This window comes from Podarcis bocagei (genome assembly GCF_964188305.1).
Source record: "Podarcis bocagei genome assembly, chromosome: 2".
NCBI lineage: Eukaryota > Metazoa > Chordata > Lepidosauria > Squamata > Lacertidae > Podarcis > Podarcis bocagei.
In genome coordinates this window covers 44,848,826-44,869,971 of record NC_138126.1, presented here as the reverse complement: position 1 = coordinate 44,869,971, position 21,146 = coordinate 44,848,826, and the positions used below count along the sequence as shown (strand labels likewise).

The 21,146-nt window shown below is 40.7% G+C and overlaps 1 protein-coding gene across 4 annotated transcripts in view; it reads left to right on the top strand.

Moving 5' to 3' along the window:
- Positions 1–16,466, top strand: part of LOC308581512 (uncharacterized protein) — an 86,800-nt gene extending 70,334 nt beyond the window's left edge. For all 4 annotated transcript variants that reach the window (XM_081183974.1, XM_081183977.1, XM_081183975.1 and 1 more), the window contains 7 exons: positions 3,388–3,419; positions 4,292–4,314; positions 9,586–9,660; positions 11,255–11,382; positions 13,056–13,191; positions 13,815–13,955; positions 16,121–16,466. In XM_081183974.1, the coding sequence (XP_081040100.1) occupies positions 3,388–3,419; positions 4,292–4,314; positions 9,586–9,660; positions 11,255–11,382; positions 13,056–13,191; positions 13,815–13,955; positions 16,121–16,268 (683 nt within the window). In that variant the 3' untranslated portion in view covers positions 16,269–16,466. The remainder of the gene's footprint in view (positions 1–3,387; positions 3,420–4,291; positions 4,315–9,585; positions 9,661–11,254; positions 11,383–13,055; positions 13,192–13,814; positions 13,956–16,120) is intronic.
- Positions 16,467–21,146: the final 4,680 nt, after the last annotated feature.

The following is a 21,146-nucleotide window of genomic DNA, read 5'->3' as shown; positions in this document are numbered from 1 at the left end:
CCTGGTCTGGATATTAGAAACAGTTGGCGTGGGGTCAGAAAAGACTCTTCTTATTTTATCTGTAAGCCATCAAGAGAAAAGGTGGGGTATATAGATTGCTATGCAATATTTTTTGTAATATTTTTTTAAATAGAATGGAGGAGACATTCTGTTTTTTCAAACAATGTTTTGTGTCTCTCTGTGTGTACACCATTATTGGTACCTAGTGGTGGCATGAAAGCCTTTGTCGGCAGCTAATTTGCTTCCGTTCCAAGTAGCGCTAAAGGCAGAACCAGATAGCTGCTCACCTTTATATTTTCAGAGAGAGCAGTTGCATGTGCTTGTAGCCACTGATGCAACCTGAACTGTTTTTGGGTTTGTTGCTCCTTGGCTCACAGACGCATTTCCCCAGAACTACGTTTTCATCAATTTTTAGAAGCTTATAGTGATACATTGATCATGATAGTAAGAATGTGGAACTTCACCTCTGCTCTAATCAAGGCTGCTGGCAGTCATGCAGTGAAATCCTAAGAATGTCTAATCAGAAGTAAGATATATTGAGTTCAGTAGAACTAACTCCCAGATACACTGGTACCTCGCAAGACGAATGCCTCGCAAGACAAAAAACTCGCAAGATGAAAGGGTTTTTTGTTTTTTGAGCTGCTTCGCAAGACGATTTTCCCTATGGGCTTGCTTCGCAAGACGGAAACGTCTTGCAAATTTGTTTCCTTTTTCTTAACACCGTTAATACAGTTGCGACTTGACTTCGAGGAGCAACTCATAGAACGCGGTGTGGTAGCCTTTTTTGAGGTTTTTAAAGACTTTGGTGATTTTTGAAGCTTTTCCAAAACTTTCCCGACACTGTGCTTTGCAAGACGAAAAAAATCGCAAGACGACAAAACTCGCGGAATGAATTAATTTCGTCTTGCGAGGCACCACTGTATGTGTGTATAGCAGATTTGGGTATTTGGGACTACAACCCCATCATCCATGACCACTAGCCATGTTGTCTGGGGCTGATGGGAGTTGGAATCCAAAATATCTGGAGGGCACCAAGTTAGGGAAGACAGCTAGTGTATAGGATTCCTGCCTTGAAAAGGATTCTGTGAAATTTCCATCAGCACTTGCTACAGATTTACAAATCTGTGCCACTTATGACAACTTGGGTAGGAGTTTTACTCTGGAGCAGGGTAAATTAAATTAAAGAGTATATTTATTCAATTTGTGCAGAGGGCCAATACCCCAAAATGCTCCAGGGTATATAATCATGTAGATATGGATTAAATACAAAAGCAGGTAAGAGATGACTATAGTTAATCCCTTTTGTAGTTAGTGCTGTCTCTTGAGTGCTGACCCTAAGACCTTGAAGTTTTAGCCATATAAAGGCTTTCTAAGTAAGTAAGCAAATGCCTATCAATATTCATGATTCATAGTTTCAGGCACAGCTTCTCTATGTCAATCCAGTCAAAGGCAGCAGAAAGAATGAGAGAAAGAACCGGCCAGGGTAAAAAATTTCTCATGGTTCCTCCAGGGAGAAGAACTGTGGCTCTTGTCTAGGAATTCTTGGATCCACTGGAGAATGCCTTTGAGTCATCATGTTTTAATTGGGTTGGATCCTCAATTAGTCTTCCTCCACCACCTCAGTGAGGGAATCAGAATGAGAAAAACAGAAAAAGCATAGACTCTAGCTTCCATGGTTATTAGTATCAGCAAGCTGGCCCAACATTCTTAAGCAGCCACTAAGCTGAAATCCAAAATATTAAAATGGTTAACTGCTTATCCTGGATGGAATAGCTTTGATACTTCCTTAAGCAGAAAAAATGTCTCTTTTGAAAAGGGGCAACAGGGAGGGCAGGTGTTTCTCTTTGGATCACTGTCCAATCAGCACTCATCAGGGCCAAGTTCAACACTGCAAGCCAGTCTATGATTTTACCAAAATTTCCACCATTGTATGGGCACTGACCGTTGTTTCTTTTGAAATTAGAATTCACTCTATATGTTAAGAGTGGGTCCAAAATTCACCATCTTAGATTCCTTATAGGATTAAAAGTCTGGCCAGAAGAGTTTAATACTTCAAAGGCACAGATGCACCATTAAACAGGGAGTGATTATTTGGTGAGAAAAGTTTGTTGACAAATGGCAAACACCTCCCAGTGCTCTCATTGAAGATAACAAGGATAACTTTAGCAAAAAGAAAAGATTAGTCATTGGCTTGAAATTCACATCCCATGCCCTCTAAGGTTAAAAACAATTAAAACTGTTTACATGGGATGGCTGCTTCCTCTGAAAGCAATCTTAGGGTCCAGGTTACAGGTGGCTGTTGGTCCAAATTTTGTCTCTATGGACTTTTCCATCACAGTACACTCCCCTCCACCCAGTGACGCTGCTCCTGCTATTGTGATGTAACGTAAAGCTCATTATAAGAAAAGGGTTTCTCTCCACCAGTTTGACAACATCATACTCAGGCAAAGCAAATGAAGGGCAAAAGAAACTAAGCTAAGGTTTTTAATTCCTATACTATTTTTAAAATTATAATTGCTATCTCAAGCATTTTCTGAAGGTTGAAAATTTGTGTAGCATTCTGACAGGCTAATGTTTTCACAGCATCAAATGTTCTGAAACTCTGTAATTCAAGGAAGCACCACGGAGAATGTTTTGTTCTTTGTGCTTGATATGATATGAAAGTAGAATGGCTGTATAGTATAATATAATATAATATAATATAATATAATATAATATAATATAATATAATATAAGTAATAATATTTACAATACTATACAAGATGAACTATTGATCTCATCTGTTGAATAAAGGCAATGGCTTTAATCAAACTCATTAAATGTTTTTTCTTTCCGGAATGAGCTTATACATAGTTCTGTCAGCATGTGACTCATAGGTGAACCTCTTTTACCAGTTAAGGTTGCTTCCTCTCCTTTGCCAGTAGGAGTGTCTTTTGAGTTAAATTCCACTCAGCTGATCCTCTGGCTGTTGGGGGGAAAGTTCCAATCCATTAGACTATTAATGCAACATAAAGTATTCATGAGTCCATTTGTAATGAGGTGAACTGAAGTGATTTGGGACAGACTCACATTTCCAAACCACATCATTAACAAGGCTTGGTTCACACACAATGCTAAGCCATGGTTGTTTAAAGTATGGTTTATATAGGAATGTCTGAACCCAGTCTAGCAGACTGGTCCATGTTTGTCTTCTGACCTTCAGCAGCAGTGAAAAGCCCTACTTTCATATGGAAAGAGGGTTTCATTTGTGTATAACAGGCAAGAAAAATTAGACTGCTTGTCTCATCCTATTCCAGAGCAGGATATTTAGGTAATATTAATTAATGGCTAAAGATGAACCACATATGCTTGATTTGGTTCCTGATTTTCTCTCTCTCTTTGTACCAGGACAAAAACAATTCCCTGCCCTTGGGACTGAGGTATGGCATACTGTATTTGTATTCAGAATACTGGGATTGATTGTATGTTTTAAAATTTATTACCAGGATGTTATGCTTTGAAAGATTGCTGTTATGCTTTGGAATTTTGAAAACTACTTGAAACAGCAAAACTGAAAAGGTCTCTCCTCCACTTATACCATACACTTGCTCTTGTTTTGGTAGTTTCGTCATTGGTAGTCTTGCCTCCTGTCAAGAACCAAATTGTCCTCACCCAGGCAAATGTGTATACATTCTTTATACACAAAGCATCATACATCAGTTTAGTCAGAACCTCCCATCAACCCACCTGGCCCATAAGGGGATAGGTGGCAACTATCCAAGGCTTATAGCTAGCGCCCTTCTCTGAGCCAAGATCCCAGGGTCCACAGATAAGCATAACATCAAAGCAAGCCAATTACCATGTATCACAGCAAGTGCATAAACACAGGGGAGCTCATTGCTGCTGCAACTAAAAATCAGTTTCAGGCTTATCCTGACTACCAAGATAGGGTTTGCAGAGCTTCTGGAACAGGCCCACCTTTGCTTCAACACATACTGCAAATGTTTGGATTCCCCAAGCCTCTCAGTTGTGCATGGATGGTTCCATGTAGTTACGTAAAGATTCACAGAGCATGTTTACTTTTAGTTATATTAGAAATTGTTGGGGAATTTTAGTGATGGTGTGCATCTAAATGGGGCAATGGGAGAATTTCCATAATCTTTCCTAAGGAGTGCACCAACTTAGCCTGGGTCTTGAAGGGCTTCAGTAGAAGTAATGAAAATCTACATTTTCTGCTTAAGTAAACAGCTGTTAGGATCGTTATTTTAAAATTTACAGCCTCTGTTTTATGTCTTGTTTTTGTCTGTTTTAGGGTTTGGTACTTGCTGACAAAAGGTATTTGTGATGAAAGTATGATTAAAACATGTATTTTTTTCACACGTAAGGAACAAGATTTTGTTTCCCATTGCATTATCATTTGTATACTTCCTTTCTACATTGCTGTGTTCAAGATGGTTTGCTCATGCCTTGTGGTGGGCAGCAACACTATTTATTTCATCTGCTACAGCAATCAACCAGTAGTGTAGCTCACTAGCAACAGGTAACCCATCCTGTTTCTCCCTTTCTACTTGCCACCACCCACTGGCCACATCCCCCCAAGGCAAGGGGTGAATAATTACAACTGCACTGTGATGGTCTTCTTGGGAGCAGCTGTCTCCCAAGAAATTCCAATATTTCTGTTTGGCAACCTCAGCTAGTCTCCCCTCTAGGTCTTACTCTCTCTTTAAAAAAAAACCCTTCCAGCTCTTTGAGGCATTTTAATCACTGGTTACATACCCCATGGTCCAAGTAACATTGGTGTGAGGACCACCACCCCTAGAGTGTGCCCGTAAACCAGCACAACCCAGAAATCTAACTGAGCAGCTTATTTAAAAGGAGTATAGAAAATGGGGTAAGGGAGAGAAACAGAGAATAGGCATGATCAGGATGCAAATTAAACAATCAGAATATTTATCCTATACTAAGCACACTATCACAGCATAAGTTACTCTCAGTGGTCTCCTCTAGTGCTGGTAGCTTCTGGAGTTGGTTGCAGGATGAGGGATAAAGAATGGAATATAGAGACCATTTTTGTGGCCTTTTGTGCCCAGGTAGCTTTGAGTTACAGGTCACTAAGCCCAGCCCAGGATGGGCATTCACTAAGGAAAGAGAGCTTAAAGTTGAGAGGTAAGGCTGTCAAGGCATTAACTACCGATGGAGCTCCCCATCTCCCTGTGAAACAACAAATCTTTCCTTGTGGGGGGTTGGTGGAGAAACATGGGCTGTCCGCCACCAGGTAATGGAAGTTGAGACAGGTGAGCCAACACATATGTGGTCCTTATTTCTGTGGGTGATGTGTAGTCAGAGTAAAATATTTCTTTAGGATTTAAAATATTTATAAATGTTGGAGGGGGAAAATGTAATTAGAGCAGCTTATGTTATAGAGCATAACCTGAGTCAGATGTCAGAAATATTCCTCTCTTCTCATTATAACCAGATATACTGTATATATCATACATGATAGATAGATAGATAGATAGATAGATAGATAGATAGATAGCCAGTGTGGTGTAGTGATTAAGAGCGGTAGATTTGTAATCCGGGGAACCGGGTTCGCATCTCCGCTCCTCCACATGCAGCTGCTGGGTGACCTTGGGCTAGTCACACTTCTTTGAAGTCTCTCAGCCCCACTCACCTCACAGAGTGTTTGTTGTGGGGGAGGAAGGGAAAGGAGAATGTTAGCCGCTTTGAGACTCCTTCAGGTAGTGATAAAGCGGGATATCAAATCCAAACTCTTCATATAGTGTTTTACAGAGAATTGTACATGCTGAAAAAGTATTGTAAAAACAATCAGAAGTCAGTGCTGCTATTTAAATTTTGTTTGATGAATCAACAACTGTTGTGGAGGAAAGCTGGATATATTTTTCATTATTTGCTTGAAGCTATTCTCTTCTTTTTTGATCCTTCAGTGAATTTCAAACTAGTTTGCTTGCACAGTGAATGATAAGGGCCTGGGGGTTTGCATTTCTGCTACAAACATTCAGAGAATTCTTTTAATCATGCATGCAGTGGTGCTTTCTGTGGTCATTTCTCAGCTGCCATAGCCCTTGCTTTCATCCTGTGAGCTTTTGAAACTGCTTCTAAAGTTCAGGGTAGGATGAGTATGTGAATAATGATTCTGTTTGAATCCCACCATTTACTATATAGAACCACGTCCTCGGTCCTTGTGGTTCAGCTCAGGTGAACAGGGTGCTCATCTAAAATAAAGTTCAGTAAAGTAGAAAAATCTATCACATAAGGTATCCAAAATATAGAAGCCATTTAAACTTTACTAAATATTCCAAGGTACAAAAAATAAATGTGACGGAGATGTTTTTTTGGTTTTGTTTTTAATTTGAAGCCTGTCCAGTGACAAAGCTGTAGTTAAAAGTTCATAGAAAAAAAGGATTTGGGACTCTAAAGTGCAGGCATGCATGTGACAATATGTATCTTAGAACACAAAATGCAAAGTGTATTTCACAGCTTCTCCTGATCTACATTTTCTAGATAAAATATTATAAAGAAAAGAAAGTCTTTGGGGTGTGTGGGGGTGGGATCAGAATCAATTCTTTCCATGAGGGAGTAACACACACACACTTGCAGAGTTAAAGCTATCATTCCTTTTTCGTCTACTTAAAAATGTATAATGGAGTGCTGTGAACTCTAATGCACAGATTCCTAGAAGTCTAATTCATTGCCAGCTGTGAATATCAGTATGTTGTGGGAATTTATGCCTTGTCTATTTTTATTTTCCCATGAAGCAGAGTGATCATTTCATGGGCACCAACTATTATTTAGGACAGACATTTACAATCTTTGCTTTTACAATTTTTTAATTGAGATTCATAGATTCAGTTAGGATTTCATGCCTGTAAGTAGTAAACTGTGTGACTCAGAAAGAACTCATGAAGACTGACTATAAAGAATGAATTTAGCTGGTAGCTATGAAAAGCAAAATGGCTTTGTGTATAGACACGTATCTATATTATAACACTTACCTTAGGTCACGGTTCAGGGCTTAAATAAAACAGATTGCATAATCTGCAAAAGTTTAAATGTTCCTCCCTTAAATGGTAAAACCTGCCATGGCTCTATACAAAGGAGAATGGGCAATGGAATTTGTTGCTGCTTGGGTTATACCCATGGCCACAGTGTGAGAGGTAGAGCTGTCAAGACATGGCTGCCCCTGGGGTTTCTCCATATCTCTTCCCCGAATTTTCAGCTTCCTTATTTATTTATTTATTTCATGAAATGTATACACCACTTGATTCTTAAAAAAGAAAGAAAATTAAATCCCCAAAGCGTGATTTTTAAAAATCAAGAAAAAAATTACAACCATAGTTTAAAACATACAAAGGCAAAATACTAAAACAGATTAAAATTACCTCAACGTTCCATGCATCTGGGTAGGCTTATCAGAACAAGAATGTTTTAGCAGGCACAGAAATTTTGTGCAGTGGAGCTGCCTGCGGATATCAGTAGGCAGGAACTTCCAAAGTGTAGGTACTGCCACACTTAACATTCAAGTTCTTACAAATGCGATACAGGTATTATGTAGAGCTGGTGAGTAGTGCAGATTCTGCCAATTTAAGTGGTTGAGTGGGCACCTGTGGGGTAAGGTGAGCTGGTAGATAAACTTGTCCCAAACCGGTCATTAAAGAAATCTCCAGCCATTTTATTTGTGAAAAGGAAGCTTTACAATCAGTTCTTTAGCCAGTGTAACTGACAAGCACCAAGGCACTTGTTTTTAAATTTTGTAAAAATTAAATGTTTTATTATTACTTCTGAATACAATTACACAAATCCAAACCTTATTCAGTGCTCTGCATTTGGGTAATTGATGTTCTGCGTGGATCCTCTCCCCTGCTTTCTATCCTGTTTTTCAAGACTGCAAGTCTTATCTCAGGGGAAGCTTAGCAGTTAGCATCATGTTAGTGTTATCACAGCAGGCTCAGTCATAGGTACTTGCCACATCTGGTAGAGTCACAGCAAGAATAGTTAGGTGGGGATAATGACAGAACTTTCAAGTTCAGGTTAAACAGGTTAGGACCTTGGATAGCTCCCAGAGACTGGACCATGCTTGTCAACATAGAGCCAACTGTGAGGCAGACAACACCTCTTCTGCTGTAGGCCCCACCTTCTAGAGCAGGCTTCCCCAACCTCAGCTCCCAGATGTTTTGAGACTACACTTCCCATCATCCCTGACTACTGGTCCTGCTAGCTAGGGATCATGGGAGTTGTAGGCCAAAAACATCTGGAGGGCCAAGGTTGAAGAAGCCTGCTCTAGAGGGAAAATGCTGCCTGTACTCATTGTCTGATTTTGCATTCTTCGGCTTCTGCAAAGCTGAGAAGAGGCTCTGAACTTTTCCTCAGAGCCTGAAGATGGTGGTTGCATCATCCGGTCAGTAGGGCACAAATTTACAACCGAGAAAATGATGCTTTAGAAAATAAAAAGTTTAAAATAGGATCAAGAAGTAGTATACTTGATATCTATGATGGCTATTGTCAGCATTTTCATTCTCTCCCATTGGTGGATGTGGTCTGAGGTCTTGAGATATATGCTGATGCAAGTTTTGAAAGTGATCCCACAGATGGGGAAAGCACTTCAGGAGTCTGTTATATACATAACGACTGTATGTTTGATTGTGTATGGCTGCGTTAGGTAATGCAGCAACGGTTACCATGGAAAGGGGGAGGATGTCAGCATTTTCATTCTCTCCCATTGCTGGATGTGTGATTATTACATCACATGTCTGTGTTTAAATTCCATGCTTGGAAAGTGTGAGAACAGAAGCCAGTCCTATCTCTTCCGTTGTATTGTACTTTTGTATTTTTTCTCTCTCTCTCTTGGAGAAGATGTGAGAGGATGCCATGATTGCTTTGTCCTGTATATATTGCTTAATAAATATAACTTAGATGTCACACCTCATCGCCTCAGCTTCCATTTTTACTCTGCTGTATGAGTGTGCACATATTTTCAGATATGTGTCGCTGCTGCACACCGGGACAGAAGAGTTATGAGCGTCCCGGGCTGCGCTCCACAAGGAAGATGCCAGGAGAGGTTTGTCTCAGTTCAGGGGCTGTGCAGTGCCCACCCCCGGAGCTTCTGACAGCTATAAGGGTTTAGGCAGACTGTAAACTACTCAGGACCCAAGTTTTTCAAGGACCTTGAACCTGGCTTGGCTGTAAATGGGCAGCAAGCCAGTGCAAATGTGACACCATTGCTAAGACATGTTGCCAGCCCTGTCACAGCCCACCCCTGCCACTTTAGCAGCTGCATTCTGCACTGGTTGAATCTTCTGAACCAGGCCCAAGGGCAGCCCCACATAAAGCACATTGCAGTAATCCAGCCTCAAGGTTACAAACACACATACTACAATGGTCAGGCTACCTCTGTCCAGGCATGGCCATAGCTGGTGAACCAGATGGAACTAAGAAAAGGTACTCCTACATATTATATTCAATCAATTTTTCTTAATAAACAATTGCTTCATAAATCAGTTTCCACATGATGTTAGTTAGTTAGTTCTTACATAAAGCATCAATGCATTAAAACGTGACTTATTTATAAATCTTTTTATTTCATAGGCCCCATCCAAGAAAGAAGACCGTCCCGCAGGAAAATGAAAGTTATGAGACCTCTTATGAAAGAGATATTATAAGGTACAGAGTTTTAAAAATTAATTCGTATTTAAATGTTAATAATCTGCCTGTCTGTCGCTAGGGATGCTCTGTGTGACTCATGCTAAACCATAAAATACTATGGGAAGTATTCAGCTGGCTTTTACTTGGAGTAAATCAATTGAAATTAAAGGGTCTACTCTGAGGAAAAGTAAATTGAATACAACACAGTATTAATAAAATACTAATTAGGGACTAACCCTAAGCCTTCAAGGACTATTGGATGCTGCCAACCTCCCTCTCTGACAGCAGAGTGAGCACAAAAAGGGGGCATTCCAGAAATGTGTCAGGGGTGTCTTGGATCCACTGGACTCAACATCCCTTCTTCCCAGTGGCCCTCATGAAAGGTCAAAACTCTGTGCATTCCCTGGAGCTGGCTTAGTTATTAAACTTCCCATTAGTGCCAGTCAAAGTGAGGGAAATGGAGTGGCTTAGGAAGTACTGGTTCCTCTGTTGTGGAATCTCATATATCAGCACTACCTTAAGATCGCTCTGTTAAAACAACAACAAAATCAAATTCAATGGAAACTAATGCAGCAGCATATAAATACCCACAGCCAAATGCCTGATGAAAGGGTTCAAAACTTTAATTACTTAGTTAGCACCGGTTGTATATAGCATAGCTCCTTGGGAAGGAATTCAAATGTTACCGTCTTAGTTTAATCCACCGTGCTCTCCTTAATCGTTTCCATCAACACACCATCTGCCCAACAAAAGTAATTTCAGCCATCCAGGAACAGCTTGACTGGCATGCAGGGTTATTGCTGCCTTGCATGCAGAAATCAAGGTGACAAGTCTAGCTGAGGGCGATGGATTTTGACATGCCTCCAAGTCTCAGGTTTTTATGTATGCTTTGCATCATTTGCATTCAATTTCCCCTTAGCCTTAGGGAGACTTTTATGTGCATTTTACATATTTTATTTAGAATTCCCCTTAAGAATGCGTGAAGTTTACATAAAATCCCCCATGAGTGGAAATTGAAAGAGAGAGAGACAGAGCATATGTAGAATTCCCACTGAAAGTGATGGCACATCATCAAGTCTTATGATTCCCAGTGGGACTTGTGGCATTGATTTCAGTATGTGTGGCAGCAGGAGCTCAGTGCAATAGTGAACCACTCTTAGGCAGTCGAAATTACCATATCTTTCGCCCTATGATGCACCAGACCATAAGACGCACCTAGTTTTTGGAGGAGGAACACAAGAAAAAAAATATTCTGAATCCCAGAAGCTAGAACAGCAAGAGGGATCACTGTGCAGCAATCCCTCTTGCTGTTCTGGCTTCTGGGATAGCTGCGCAGCCTGCATTCGCTCCATAAGACGCACACACATTTCCCCTTACTTTTTAGGAGGGAAAAAAGTGCGTCTTATAGAGCAAAAAATACGGTACTTCTTTGACAAGCAGTCCTCAAATCACCTGGTATGGAAAACTGGAGAGAACTCCTGCCCTGATCTCACATTAGTCCAGGCAGATAAGATCATGTGTGTCCACTTGGGAACCACAGCTCATTGGATTCCTCCCCCAGCCCTAATTCAAACAAAACTCACAGCAGCATATAACTTTGCACTTTCTTTAGGGTGGTGGCCTGGAGGAGGAAGCAAAATGAACGAATTCGCCAAGCAGAGGAGCGGCGTCTGATACAAGAACATGCGAAAAGGTCATGTTCCCGGAACCACTGTTTCACACCTAGCAACTCCCTGCAGTGTAAGGAGGTTGATTTCATTAACACATTGTTATTAAATGTAGAACGTGGGGTGGGGGGCATTAGGAATGTTGGTAGATCACGCGGCTCTTAATCTCAGGGTTTGAGCCCCATGTTGGGCAAAAATGAGTCCTGCACTTCAGGGGGTTGGACTAGATGATCCTTGGGATCCTTTTCCAAAGCCATGAATCTGTTATTCACTGCATTGTAAGGGATCCCATCCAACTTTACAGTTCTATGGTTCTTCCATGAAATAGGTGTCAGACTAAAGCAAAAACCATGACTAAACAGAACTGTTTTCTTAAATGTGCTCTTTACATTGGGCAGGCATTTGAGGCCATTGATTGAGGTCTTAACCATCTTTCTACCCTCTACTTCTCTTTGGTGCTTAAATCTAGACAACATAAAAAGCAAATCGGTTTTAGAAGTTATGATTCATTCATTGCCAGCATGTTTCCAGCTTTGGTTCACTTGATGATGGCTTCTGTTCTAAGTGACAAGGAAGGCTCAGCATGTGGTTTACATCTGAGGCATCCATTTGAGAGGGAACAAATCCCGGCATGTCCGAGGGCCTTCCTTCAATTCTATATAATTATGGCACCGGCAATTTTAAGTCAAGTGCACACCCTTTCCATGCCACCGCAGACAGATGACATCAACTGAACAGATCTGATAATTAAAACAAAAGCTTCCCTTGAGTATTTTTCTAGTTATACAATATTCTACCACAAAACAGATGTGTGAGCTATTTTGCTAGTGAGCTATAGCAGTTTTACTTGCATCCTTGCACATGTGAGCAGGCTCAGTAATGTGAACAAGGCATCACAGGTTAGCTGAGTGAAAACTTGATGTATTTTAAACACAGATTGGTGTATTTTAAAATAGGCAAAGCGGTAGATTACTCACCTTTATTACATGCCTTCATAACATATCTCAAAATTCCAGAACAATTCATAATTTTTATAAAAACACACATTTCATTCCCTTAGGCCATAATATGTATCACAGGTATGATTTTTTACTTGAAGACAAGCTCATTTTTTATTTTTTATTTTTGCTTGAGGACATATTCATTCTTATCCAGAATCTCATATTCTGCAACAACAAAGCCATTTTAAATGTATGCAGTAAGGATTTAACCATGCAAGCATTGCATGCATGTACACTGTTAACACACCAACCTGCTTGGCTACAGATTCATAGGATGCTAACATTTCACACTGGAAATAAGATCTGACTTAAATGAGATTCTAGGTACATGTAATGTTTCACAGGTAAGTTTTTCTTGTGTACCAATCATCCTGTTTAAATTAGGCCCACAAACAATGGAAATACCGTGTTGTATTCCATACAGTGTGCCCCGTGACTGGCAGCTGCTTTTGTGAAAAAATACCAGTACAGCAATGCCTCACAAACAAAAAGGGCTTCAGTGTGAAAAGAAATGCAGATAATACATGAAAGGGTATGTTTATAAGGCTTGGTATCAGCAGTTTGGTATTTTTCTCCATGGATATACACAAATGTACATAAAACAGCAGTCTTGAACTCAGTGAGTACAACCCAGAGAAAGTTTACTGAGCTTAGGTCCGATTGAAAATCACTGGAGCAAATTTAACAAATGGTGTGGAGCATGTTCATCCTTTTAGAGTTTCTTCTCCTCGTTTTAATTACCTAGATCAAAATCTACAATCTCCTGAAAACTTCCCTGAAAATTTATTTGCCTGGATGAAGCCTTACAGACAACACCAGGGCCGTCCATACACAGTGATGGAAGAAACAACCATCAATCTCCCTAGAGAATTCCCTTACAGGTAGAGGAAACATTAAAACATTTCTGTGTTTTTTTGTTAGCTTAATTCCTCATAAAATGTCTTGCAAACATCTTGCAGTGTTTCATACAAACCAAAGTTCTATTGCCCTGAAGTTAAAGTGACTGAGCTACTCTACTGAAATGTTAGTAAAGGGCATCAAATCTAGCAGAGCTAGACATCCCCCTTCAATTTGCTTTTTCCCAGATTTCTCTTCAGGGCTCTGTATTTATGCTAGGTTTAAATAAACATATGGGGACAACAGGATGGCTATCTTGTCCAGGTCATCCATTATATGCAGAGGGGATATTGTGCTGGTATCCTGGCACTGAGACCTAAGGGAGTATTAGACAAAGGATTAAATGCACTTGGTGCACATTTCACTCTTATCATGTGAAAAAGCTCAGAGGCTGATCCTGTTGATGTTTTCCTGAAGATATGTCCCATTGTCTATTGGGGCTTGTTCCCAGGTTAAGTAAGCATAGGATTGCAGTCTCAGATCAAAACACCTAGAGGTTTTTTGTTTGTTTTTATTAATATTTATATTCACAAACTATGCTTCTGTGTCTTTTAAGAATTCTGGCTTGCATTATTTTAGAGACCAGTGTAACCTATTATATTCATAGGTTGGCCTGGGGAACTCCAACCACTCAAGATGTAGACATAAAATTGTATCGTCCCAAGGTGAAGTTTGATAAGGAACACAAAATAAGCAGCCTGCATGTAGAGAAGAATTTGCAGCCAACTCAATCAATCCCAGCCAGAGGGTATGTTTGGAAGATAATATTTGTTCCTGTGCCAACTAGGTCCTGCCATTCTGTTCACCCCTCAGTTCCTTGTGCCCTTCTTCTCAGTCTTACTGATGACAGAAGGCAGCATCACATCTTCATTTCATGGAAGAAAGAACTTTGATTTTCACCATGGTTTTTGTTTCTAATCAACAAAGGTTTGATTGCTTTTTAAGCAAAAAATAAAAATAAAAGTGGATTGTGTGATTCACAATTCTGCTTCCTTTAGCGAAATGCTGTTACAGAAAATGCATTGGTTTATAGATGCTGGTTTACTAGATTATATTACATACAGGGATTACACTATTTTTCATTGTCACTAAAATGTGCAGATCTGGAATCTGAACTGGACAGACAGGCAGAATTCACCAGAACATTTTATGGACACTTATTAAAAAAATCTGGTGACAGAGTTCTGAGAGATCTCTTGGACAAAATTAGTGCAAGGCCAGCATGTTCCAGTGATGTCACTAGGGCTGTGTACACATTGTACTTTTGTACAATGCACATTCTTTCCTTTAAAGAATTCTGATCACAGTAGCTTACCCCTTGCAGAGATACCAACAACCCATTAAAAAAACTATAATGCCTAGGATTCTTTGCAAGGAAAATTTGCTTCAAATGTGCTTTAAAGGTATACTGTATACTCAGCCTAGAGCATTCCTGAATCCAGATGGGAGTCTTTGTGAAGATGCCTAATTGCAGAGATAGTGCTGGTACAATAATAACCCTATCTCTCCAGTAGAGTTATTTAAGGGAGACAGTTATACATTTGTTATACATTCATGCACTTATCCCATATTTTTCCGTCTATAAGACACTCCAATGTATAAGACGCCCCTATTTTGGGGGACTTATCCATGTATAAGACAAGCCCAGACTTTAAACATTATTTTGGAGTAAAAAAACAACCATAGTCTTATACACAGAAAAGTACGGTATATACATATACAGTGGTAGCTCAGGTTAAGTACTTAATTCGTTCTGGAGGTCCGTACTTAACCTGAAACTGTTCTTAACCTGAAGCACCACTTTAGCTAATGGGGCCTCCTGCTGCTGTTGCGCTGCCGGAGCACGATTTCTGTTCCCATCCTGAAGCAAAGTTCTTAACCTGAAGCACTATTTCTGGGTTAGCAAAGTCTGTAACCTGAAGCGTATGTAACCTGAGGTACCACTGTACATACAATACATAGTGTATATACTGTACATCAGGGTGGGCCAAGTGGACTGCAATTGTACTTCAACACAGACCCCATGGGCCACACACTGCCTTGTCGTGGGGCGGGGGGGGAGCAAGGCCCAAATTTGACACCTCCCAACTATCCCCAAGCTCCCTTCTCAAAGCCGGCTAAGCAAGGCACTGGGCCATGGAAAGGAGGCACAAGGCTCTGGCAGGGTCCTAGAGCCATCCCACCTCATTCCCAAAGCCCAGTGCCTCGGTTACCCAGCTTTGAGAAGGCAGTATGAGGGCTGTGGGGTGGGACATCAAATGTTGCTGAGGGCCACCCAAAAAGGCCTTGAGGGCTGCGTGTTGGACTGCCCTGCTATATAATTTAAACATTGCTACATAATTAACAGTAACAGTCACCATCATCCCTGGTGCAAAAAGCCTCTGGAAACAGTTGATAATCCAGCATTCCACAGTAAATATTTAGGAGCCCTGAAAAACCACATTTCCCATAATTCCTGGTGCCTAGGTTGCTGCCATGTCAATGTCCTGATTCCAGGGAGCGAGAGGCCTTGCAAAGAGGCCTTTCTGTTACCATGGGCATCACAAGGTAAGGGGTAGGCGGAGGAAGCAGTTTTAGTTCTGGGATACATTGGCACCAGGCAAACGCATTACGAGCCAGACTTGAACTTTAATGGAGTTTTGTCTCAGCTTGTAATGAACTGGAAGTGTTGACTCTTCCGTTTACCATTATGAGCCCCATAATTCTGCACTTACATGTCATCGCTATTGCTAACAACGGTTCTCAGTGTTATGAGACACAACCTTTGGATATACTACAGTATGAAAACCATGTATTTTTTCCGTCCCTGCTTTTGATTACTAGTTGATTTTAAGTCCCATTGTCAGCATTCCTTAGTGTTAACTGTTTTATCACTTGGTGATCTGTCTTCTTTCTTTCCTTCTCTCTCTCCAGGAGATTCATCTTAGTGAATGACCCAGTTGGAGTACCTTCTACTCCTCCTTTGAGCCCACTGGAGAGCAGGTTACTCAGTGCTCGTTTCCCTAAACAGAAAGAAAAGATTCTGAATTCTCTCTTCACAAATGTGCAGGAACCATTCTAGGCTTTGCTTTTATTTTCAGCAGCTTTGTCTTAGTGAATGAGATGCCTTCATCATCTGCTCCTTCTGTGGGTCCATTGCACACAGCTTTCTTCATTCTTTTCTCCCAAACTTGTGGGCACAGTGATGTCTCGTTTCATATTATTTGAACTGGTCTCCATTATTGGTTATCCAAGTAATAACACCATATTCCAACCCTCAGTTAATTTTGCAGTACGAGTTATTTTTATGATGGGCTGTTTGTTGCTCTTAATTGATTCTTACTTGGATAGTTCATAAATTATTTTCCTCTGCACCAAGCACTATTTAGTAAATAAGTACTAATGGCCAAATGGAAAACATATGAATTACTACTTATATGAATAACTAATGGAGTTAAAAGCCAGATATCTGATTTGTGCAAATGGCCATAGCCTATGGTTGTGAGAAATTTTGTTTTCCTGATAGAATGAAGTACTACGCTTTCGTTGATGTCAACCTCATTTGGGCTTTGGGTGAAACTTCCAGTCCTTCCTTACAAGGAATCCTGTTCTCTTTCTTCCACTCATCTTCATGCAAGAAATAGAATTAGCGCCTTGCAAGGGGCATTACAGGAAGCACTGTAAGTCTCACCCAAAGCTCAAATGAGTTGTTGTTTTTAATTTGCAAGTAGACTTTGAGCAACTATTGGCATGTCTATGACTGTCACCACCACATCTTTTTGGGCTGTCCATTTGGCAACCTGGTGATCCATTGAAGTGGATGCTGTTTCTCCTTCTTGAAGACAAATTGGTAACTACATGAAGGATCCTTGTTGCTCCTGATAAATTCTGATGTGTAGCATCATTCAGAATTTATTCATCCATGTTGATACTAATGGAGATAGTTACCATATGAGGATTCTTCTAACTCAAAAATAGTTTGAAACGTCAGCTGTCACACTACTCAAGTCTATCTAATTGGGTTTCCTTCCCTCTGGAATCCTGATTTTGAGGGAGTATTAAGGACCACTGGGTTCTGACTCTTAAGACACCTTAATATATGCCAATTGAAGTGGTACAAAGATGGTGTAGGTTGCAAGTTTCAGAAAGACCACAGAACTCATATAGTTAACCCAAAGATTAGCTATTGAAGCTACTATATCTAAAAACTGAGGCAGGAGTAAAAGTATAGTAACAGGACTTAGAAACTAAGGTTTGTCCTAAGCAAGCTTCTTTGCTATTTCCACCAGAGAAAGTCAGTATAATTTTGCTAAATAAAAAATGAGATGCATGTTTAAAAAGCTTTGATCTTTTCTGTGTACAAGACCATGTTGTATGCTAAGCATTTGGCCAGTCTTTGAGCTCTCTTCCAGATGCAGTTCAATATTTCTGGTTGCTATATATCCTAGATACTCAAAATACACACACACATACACACACACACACACACACAGAGAGAGAGAGAGAGAGAGAGAGAGAGAGAGAGAGAGAGAGAGAGATTAGGGCTGGCTTTACCCTAAAGTAGCATAAAGTGATTACTTCAGGCCACAGGATCCAGATGGGGCACCACTTTTCTACCCCTATGTATCCTCAATAAAATGAACTTTGTGTTGTTTTTATCTCTCACGTCAAGTGTGCACTGAAAAGCATTTTCCTTGGTTTCTCTTCAGCAACAAACACTCTTCTTATTTCTTCCTAAGCTGGAACATCTTCCACAAGCCTGGAATCTCTAAGCAGGATTCAGCAGTATGTTTTCAATTATTCTGTGCATATATATATATATATATATATATATATATATATATAATGGTTTTAATATATTTTTCCCTCCTAACATTTAGTTTTTATGGGATCATCACTTACTCTAAAGGCCAAACTAGACATGGCTGAAAATGTATCATTGTACTTAACATGTGGCAACATAAGATGCCCTCCCACTGCAAAAAGTAACCTCAAATGAGCACTTTTAATAAGGTCCATTGCAGTCCCTCCCTATCTGATGTGATCCCCTCCCATCTGCTTTTTTGCATTTTTTTGAAAGTGAATGTTAAGTGCAACTTCCCAGCTGGCCTTAGGTTTAGGGGAGCTGCATATCTTAAATTTAAATATCTTTTAAAAATTGATACCAATTTGTATTTATTGTGAATTTCCCTATCCGCTTGAACGTAATAACTTGGTTAAGGGGCCAATCTTTCTCCCAGCTGCTGAACCCTATTCTCCCTTTACTGTTGGCATTCTCCCTATGCACTGAGAGCTCTCCATGATCTATGGGGCACATGAAGGAGGTGCTGGATTCAGGGCTGGATTTAGGTTTGATGAGGCCCTAAGCTACTGAAGGTAACGGGGCCCTTTATATGTCCAGCTGTCCTTTGTCAACAACAAACTATTGCTGTTTTTTGTGTTGAATATATGCTATATGGTAGTTTATGGACCTAATAGGTATCTAAAGCCATTTGCACATAACAAAATATGTATTTTATCAAAGTAATTGTTGAACTGAAATACAGTTAAGAAGAAGTATATCAATAGTGAAATACTTTTAAACTTTTTGGGGTCCCCAAGAGAGTGGGGGCCTAAGCTATAGTTTGTTTAGCTTATACGTAAATCCGGCACTGGCTGGATTAGACCTAACATTATATTCCCCTATTTTGCAGAGCTGCGTTTTCTTCTCGGGTCATTTTTCAAAACCTTGCATCAGTTCTCAAAACAGCAGCACAGTCAGACTTTAAATGCTGTGCTATTTCAAGCACAACTTGAGGCACAGAGGTTATAATTTGCTTTACACACACACACACACACACACCCCTCTACTCTATCATGACACTGGTTGCATTTAGTTAAAGCTCTGAAGAAAGCACATATGCATTCCTTGTTTTTTAAAAAGCAGCTGGGCAGTGTCCAATATTGCTAAGGAAAACTTTGGCAGTGCTGAATCCTCCTGGACAGCATTGAATCCTCTTTTTTATTTCACTCTAAATGGCAAGACCTTTGAACAGCCAAAATGTCTTCATAGGTGAAGGCAAGTGCAAAGCAACCTGGAGCAAGAGACTGTGACAGCCACCCCCAGCCTAGTACCCTCTAGATGTTCCTGAACTACAACTCCCATCATTCCTGACCATTGGCTGTGCTGGCTTTGGCTGGTGGGAGTTGTAAGGCATTCCAGGCAGGGGGATATTTGCAGAAGAGATGATGGAAGGAAGCTGAGTGGTTCCTCAAGTCATATACTGAGCCATTCCTTGCCTTAAAGCAGGGACAGGGAACCTGTGGCCTGCCAGCTGTTTGACTACAACTTCCACCATCCTTGACCATTGGCCCAGCTGCCTGGGGCTGATGGAAACTGGTGTCCAACAAGATCTGGAGGGCTGGAAGTTCCCCCTCCCCGCATAAAAGGAAATAGGAAAACAAGCTGCAGTGGGCAGGTTTACGTCATGGAAAGCCTTGATTATTTGGGACAGAAAGTTATGCAGATGGTGTTGGAAATGAGCAATAAAAAGCCTCGCCTCCCCCTTTAAATGTTCTTAAATGTCTACATGCTGGGCGCTTTCCCAGCGTGACTAAAGCAGGAGAATGATATACCACTCCTAAAGCTCAGAATACCAGCAAGATTATTCTCTCCACTTACCTCCAGTTTTGGAAGCCCTCCTAGGGGTTCTTTTCTTCCATCTATAACCTATTTACTTTTCTGCGAGTGTCCTTAGAGATATAGGGGAACATGATTTCCTCGCTTTCTCAGCAGGTCTCTCCCTCTCACTGCCGCCACACACAGGCACTCGGTAGCAGTACTTGTGGTGGAGCTGAGCTCCCCCCTTAAAAACTGCCATCCTTTGCTGCATCCCTAGGTGGGCCAGATTGCAACTTGGTCAGTTTCACTGGTGTAGCTGTGGGCCCTGGCCTTGCAGCAGCAGCAGCAGCAGCTCCATCATCCCATCCAGGAAAGCAGCAGTAAAGTTGGTATCAGGGAAGATGGCTGTGCCCCGTGACACAGGCCTCTACTGTGCACACTTCTGCTGCATCGCTGTCACATGCTACTGTCCAACAAAGCCTAAAATACATTTGGCATGCTGGTCTTGTCACTAGGTACCGAAGTCATTGCTACAGATTTTTTCCCCTTTGTTTGCATGCTTGGTCAGTAGTTTAGGAGACAGAAATAGAGAAAAGGGCACTTGGAGTTGCTATGTCTGCTCATATCACTAATTCTGTGTGCCTCAAGTTATGTTGACCTAGCCTTGAAACTGCTGGTAATCACAGAGGACTGGGATGTAGTAGTTATGAATAAGAAGACTACTCTTCTGTGGGTTGGTGTCTCGTTTTGAGTCAAAACAGAAGTCATTTAAAACATTTTTAAAGAGCTACAGTTTGGTAGATTTCCCACAGAGGTTTATTTTTCTTCTTCTGTTAACAGTCTCCTAACCAAAACCATTGGCTGGAGCCTAAAGGGGAGGGTTATTTGATCTAATACACTAACCTTCCAAAAATTATGCTACCTGTATCAAGACTGTCAAAGCACCTGGATGGGTGGGTGGGGATGAAATGGTCAGATATATTGAAAGAGAGTACCATTTCATTTTTCTGATATATACCATATATATCACTCCTTTCATCAGTAAAGTTCTTTTATTTATGAGATTTCTCTCCTACCCTTCATCACAAAAGTTTGAAGGGCTAGTCACAACAATGTAACATGCAGCCTAACAATAACTTACAATTAAAGACATCACTGTACACCTATCAGCTATATAACCCCCAATACACTCTAAAGGAAGGCCTATGTAAAGGAGTGTGAGTCTGACACACTCTGTCCCGAAAGCCAGCTGGGCCAAAGAGCTGCATATTGGTATTTATGCTGCTCTCGGTCATTGATAACGGAGAACAGCACACAGATGCTGATCAGGTTTAAAGTTGGAGAAAAGGGATGCAGGAA